The 5,975-nt window shown below is 37.9% G+C and overlaps 2 protein-coding genes across 2 annotated transcripts; one reads left to right on the forward strand and one right to left on the reverse strand.

Annotated features, from left to right (window-relative positions):
- Positions 1-953: 953 nt before the first annotated feature.
- Positions 954-2,300, forward strand: LOC136971246 (uncharacterized). Its single transcript, XM_067265714.1, has one exon. The coding sequence runs from the start codon at positions 954-956 to the stop codon at positions 2,298-2,300; it is 1,347 nt and encodes a 448-aa protein (XP_067121815.1).
- A 1,938-nt stretch (positions 2,301-4,238) lies between these two features.
- On the reverse strand, positions 4,239-5,069 carry LOC136971247 (E3 SUMO-protein ligase KIAA1586-like). Its single transcript, XM_067265715.1, has one exon. It carries the CDS (start codon positions 5,067-5,069, stop codon positions 4,239-4,241), a length of 831 nt encoding a protein of 276 aa, XP_067121816.1.
- Between the last annotated feature and the right edge of the window lie 906 nt (positions 5,070-5,975).

Consider the following 5,975-nt stretch of genomic DNA (forward strand, 5'->3'; position numbering starts at 1 on the left):
AACAAAAATTGCCTTCTAAGTTAGAAAGTTTGATCTGAGTTCATTTTTCTAAAACTCAATTCAAAGCATTTTGTTGTTGTTGTTGTTGTATGCAGTTTCCAGCAAACTGTAATAAATTTTTTCTATTTGTGAAAATTTGTAGTAGTTCAAAGGAAATTTTTAATATATATCTTAACAGCGTTATTAATATGATTTTGGAGGTTGCGGAGCATCTTAAATTACTTTAAAAGACGAAAAATAATTATATCATTTGATTTCATGATAATTTGTATATGTTAAAAATAATTAATTTTGTAAGCACTCACTTCGTTTAACCTTCTTATCCGGTACCGCTTGATCATCCAAAACAAACGTTTTCGTCCTCCTCGAGGACTGCCTCAGGTTATTTGCACAAAAGAACAAACTAGAGCCGTATTCTAAATAGCCGGGGACCCCGAATACAAGCTTGGACAAAGTCATGCCGAATATTGAAAGGCTCATTAGTGGCATGAATGATGTCCAAAAGGAGTATTACAGATGGAAAGCCGCATTAGAAATCTGTTCCGACGAAAAAAACGAAACACAGGATAAAGGTTTTTGGCATCTTCTACAAAAAACCAAGAACTGGCTAAAGAGGGAACGAATCAAGGTATTGAAAGCAGACAAGAGCAGAGCATTAGTACTCCTGAAGGAATCCACATACAGAGCTCTTATGCAACAATACATCACCGACACAGAGTGTGAGCAGATTGACGAAGAGTTTGTATACAAACTACAGGCACGATGCACACGCTTTACAAGAACATCTCTTGCCGGTGAACTGAAATTCGAGAAGGATGGTGGTGGCCTCACCAGATACGCCTAAGTTATTTGCGTTTGCGAAAACACATAAGCCCACACAGTCTATTAGACCTATTCTAGACAAGGCCAGATCTCCAACGAAACTCCTGGAGAGAGCAGTCCACAAAATTGCGATGAACCATCTAATGGATTACAATCTAATTGTCAAGAACCCCACAGAACTAATAGACATACTAAAGCAAACGCAGCTTACGGATGGGGCACTCATCACGGTTTTAGACTTTGTCTCTTTATACCCGTCGATAAGATTAGAACCATGTTTCTGTGCCCTGAGGGATCTCCTGTTGGCCAAATGCAGAACACCAACACACCGTAAGCAGGCCCTCGAGCTAGCCCACCTCATGTGTTATAACTCCATCTTCCAATTCAACAACAGAGCCTATATACAGAAACGTGGGGTACCCATGGGCAGCCCGCTATCAGGCGACCTGTGTGAATTAGTTCTACGTAAACTAGAAGAAAACATCATTCCGCAATATAGCTCTAATATGGTTTTATACAAAAGATATGTGGACGATGTATTCATCATATGGAAAACGAACACGAACATCTTCGATTTTGTAGGTCGCATGAACAACAATCCTTACGGGTTGACCCTAAAAATTGACCAAATGTCCAACACCAAGATCCACTTTTTGGATATCGACATCAAACTAAATGGAACAGAGATTGAAACTGGTATTTACTATAAACCTGGCTACATCCCATGGTTTATTCCAGCAAGATCGGCCGACCCATACACATATAAAATTGCAGCCTTCCGTGCTTTGGTTAGAAGAGCGTATACACACCCTTCCAAGTTGAGGGATACTAAGATGGAGCTACGGAGGATAGAACGCATCGCGATGGCACATGGATACGAGAAAGAATTGGTACGAAAGCTAGCACGATCCTATTCCAGAACAAGGGATACGCAAGATACACACGGGGATCGGAGGCAAGAACCGAACAGCCGATACGCGGTGGTTGAGTACAGCCGGCGATTAAAGACATTGTACAGAAAAATTGCAACAAAAACGAGTACCAGAGTGGCATACAAAAGGTCACAAGATATATATAAATTGTTGCGCAACGTCAAAGACAAATTGAACCCTCTTCGAGCACCGGGGGTATATAGTATCCTGCTAAGGGATGACAGATTTGGGCGAGAATTACTATACATCGGCTCAACGAAAAGGTCAATCCAACAAAGGGTCAAAGAACACAAATACGATCTAAGCCATGAACGATGTACCACCGCCTTGTCAACCTACGCTTCAGATCCGGAAATTCACGCTGATCTGAACAACACCAGATTGATAAACGCGGCCTTTCAAACGGATGACATCAGGGCCCTAGAAGCCCTAGAAATATACAGGGCCGGCCGTACTGGAAAATGCATTAATACTAAAGACGGCAATACTCTGTCATACGCGTGGCGTTACATATGTGATGAGTACGAAAACGGCAACGCGACATAGCGCACGCGTACAGTTAAAACTATATCCGAATATTTTAAAAGTTCCTCGAGACATTAATTCAAACTATTTAGAATACGGCTCTAGTTTGTTCTTTTGTGCAAATAACCTGAGGCAGTCCTCGAGGAGGACGAAAACGTTTGTTTTGGATGATCAAGCGGTACCGGATAAGAAGGTTAAACGAAGTGAGTGCTTATTAAGTTAACCGGTATTAAAGACGAGTAGATTGATAATTAATTTTGTCCCGGGATTACCCGGGATCCCGGGAAACAGTTCACTTTTATCCCGGAATCCCGGGACAAGCAAAAGACCGGGAAATGAGAAACCCTAGTTATGAGTAACATCTGTTTATTCCATTGTACCGATTACCGTTATCACATTAATAACAAATGTTGTTCAAATCTGCTTTTAAATTTTAAAAAATTTCTTAATAATTTCCCTGTACTAAATATTTCCTAATATGAAATTTAAATAAGTTATGTTATTTTTATTTGATTTTTATCGTTATTCCCACGAAAACAAAAATAATAATAAGCATTTAATGAATAATTTTTATGCATATTATAGTGCTACGAGGTGCAATTCAATTTTTTCTTAATCCGTTTAAACGGCCTATTTTATATAAATTAAAAAGAAACTCTATTTTGTTCCTAAGTTTTTATTTGTCGAAATCTTTCTTGGACAGATGTCAATGTGTCTAAAATGATATTGAATATCTTGTAGTTGTTCTAAGCTTTGTTTTCTCATCGAAAGTAAGGACGGTGTCTTCAGTTTTGTAATTACTGTAAGTAAATTCTTTTTTCTGCAAATATTGGTGTTTTTTTTTTTTTAATTTTATTCCACGTATCTCTGGTTGTTTATCGAAAACGAATGTTTATAGTAGGCTACGTTTGGGGCTACTTTTTAGAAAATTTTTGTCTACAAAGGTAAATACCCTGGCAACACGACTCGCGCTTATGCACGTGATCGAGAAACGAAGTGATTGACCGAGATGTTCCTGGCGGAATTTTGCAGTTGGAGACTAGTGGCTTAGAATTTTGGGACGGACTACTTCCGTGAGACGATGTAATTCCGTTTTTTCCTTAAATTTGTCAGCTTTTCCGTTTACCGAGCGTGGGCAGTCGGACGCCGATAGCTCCCGTCTTCCGTTAACCGGCGCTTTTTTACCCGTCGTCCTGTCTCGTTCGTATTTGTGGATGGCGCCAAAATTCTAAAGGTGAGTATCATTTTTGTTGTTTTTTTCGTCCGAATTAAAATACCATTCGGGCCGAATTCGAGCTCCGAGCGAGACGGTTGGAACCTTATCGGAGCCATAGACCGTACCGATGGAAGCAAACCTCGTCGGCACAATTCTAGATGTTTATGAGGAGGTCGGAACCTTGACAGGGCGTTAGAGCATATTAATAGGAACAAAAAAAGTCTAATAAACCATGGGTGTACGGGCGACCCTTCGCGAGATATAGGCCCCTAAGATGACTATCGACATCGGAAAATTCCAGAAAAAAAACAGTGGGACGCACATTCTAATCTAACCTAACCTATTTTAATAAATTACCATAATTATTAGCAACCAAATTATTAGAATAGGTTAGGTTAGAACGTGCGTCCCACTGATTCCTTGTTGGAATTAGAGATGAGCGCCATCTTGGCTACCTAAGGTAACACTAACCAGAACGGGTACCGGTTACCCTTCGCCAGTTACTGCCCCCAAAATCGGGTGGCGCGAGATGTCCAGTCGCGTGGCGTTTAACTGCTTACAGGGTTGGCAACTGGAAAAAATAAAAGTAGCTAAAAGCAAACAAAAAACACTCTAAAAATAGCTAAAAAATTTTTAAAAATTCTCTAAAAAAATAGCTAAACAAAAAATAAAAACCTACCTTTAATTAATCTATTTTTAACTTTATTCAAAAAGTCCATTCGTTGCTAAATTCTATTACTTCTTCAATTTCTTGGAAGGCCTTCTTTTGTAGCATGGGAAATAGCTAATTGTAATGAATGACAGAGGCAACGTACCAGAATCAAAGCAGGTACTTTGGCTTTGAGTTTAGCATATACACCATTATTGATTGCTATCATTACAGAAGCGTTATCTGTTCCAATTGCAATGAGTTTATGCAAATCCAAGGCATTATTTCTCAAGGAAAATTTAACTGCTTCACAAATTGCATCAGCATTGTACTCTTTAAGTGGTACTAAATCTAAAAAAGTTGTAGTTATGCATTTTTTATTTTGAGAGTAATATCTAATTACAGTACCCAAAAGCTTGGAAATTGAAATGTCATTACTTTCGTCAATTAGTAAACTATAGTTGCTATCACCTATATCAACTATTAAATTTTCTTTAAAATGTGGTGCTAAAACATTTGAAATCATGGTTGAACATTTTGTTCGACCAATAGTCAGATTATTACAACTTTTGCTGTCTGAAAAATTTGTTGTACAGAATTTAGTTAGTTTGTCTACATGACTTATAATACAACTTTCTGCTACAAAAAGTGCCATATTTCCCTCTGTTCTATGAACATTTGAACTTTTAATAAATGGAAGAATATTTGCACTCCGCTGAAAACTAAACGATGGCTCGGCTTTTATATGTTTTTGAGTTTTCCTATGCTTTTCTAAATCACTTACTTTTGCTACCAAAATGCAGTTACAATATTTACAGCGACACTTTGTATTTTCTCCTTTTATTTCCTGCAACCAGTTTTTATACCTATCGTCACGTAGCCATTCTATTCGAAATTTTTGAGTGTATTTTCTTTCATTTGGCATTTTCACTAATAACAGGGTAATAAATAATAAATTGCAATACCAATAAATAATAGCAAATAATATTATCACAAAATGACACTATATTACAGCACTTGGTTACTCACGAGAGTCATGATGCGGGATAGGTAACTTATAAGGATTCCCAAATTTTGAATGTAACAACGATGACTATCAAACTTTAAGAAAATTGACAAACTATTTGAATCAGGATTGGACCTGCTACTGCTAGTCGCGACGATAATGTCCATTAAGCTTTGTCCCCTTTACAAATGTTTACCATATTTGGTCATGATAAGAAAACTTGAGCTCTGATCAGTGTTGCCACTTATTAAAAATAAGATTTGCGACTCATGCACATAATTATTGCACATTAAAGATAATATAAATGAAGAAATTTATTAAATTTTAATAGTTTCATGAAATTTTTTGATTTTGTGAAAAATCCCTAAAATGTAGCTAAATTTACTTTAAAAAACTCTAGAAAAATCTCCATTGCTAAATTTCAAAAAAAGGCGCCAACTAAAGCAAAAACTCGCCAAATTTAGTGACTTTTTTGCTAAATTGGCAACACTGACTACTTAGCCCAGACGATTATACGAGCTTCGAGTACCGTGGAGTATTCGATGTTATACAGTTTTAAGGGGTGTGGGACTCTCCTCCTCCGGGCGCCGAGCTGCGAGTGATAGACAAGTGTTAAAAACTGACCTTTTGAGGCGGAAGGTCGCATGTACAGGTACGGTTCCTTCGACTTTTGCTCCTATAGGAGGGTCTACATTTCTTGGGGGTGCAAAACCCTCTCATTTGGCACGGTGATGAGTACAGCACTTTTATAGCATGGATTCACTCTAACATGGTTCGAGAATTGGGAACATCCCGCATATAACACAGTGCCTTTATAGCACGGGT

Source organism: Centruroides vittatus, unplaced genomic scaffold (assembly GCF_030686945.1).
Source record: "Centruroides vittatus isolate TY-2023 unplaced genomic scaffold, ASM3068694v2 contig_241, whole genome shotgun sequence".
NCBI lineage: Eukaryota > Metazoa > Arthropoda > Arachnida > Scorpiones > Buthidae > Centruroides > Centruroides vittatus.

What these genes read in the sequence shown, in the direction of transcription:
- LOC136971246 (XM_067265714.1), top strand. Translation starts at nt 954, where the DNA reads ATGAACCATCTAATGGATTACAATCTAATTGTCAAGAACCCCACAGAA.
- LOC136971247 (XM_067265715.1), bottom strand. Translation starts at nt 5,069, where the DNA reads ATGCCAAATGAAAGAAAATACACTCAAAAATTTCGAATAGAATGGCTA.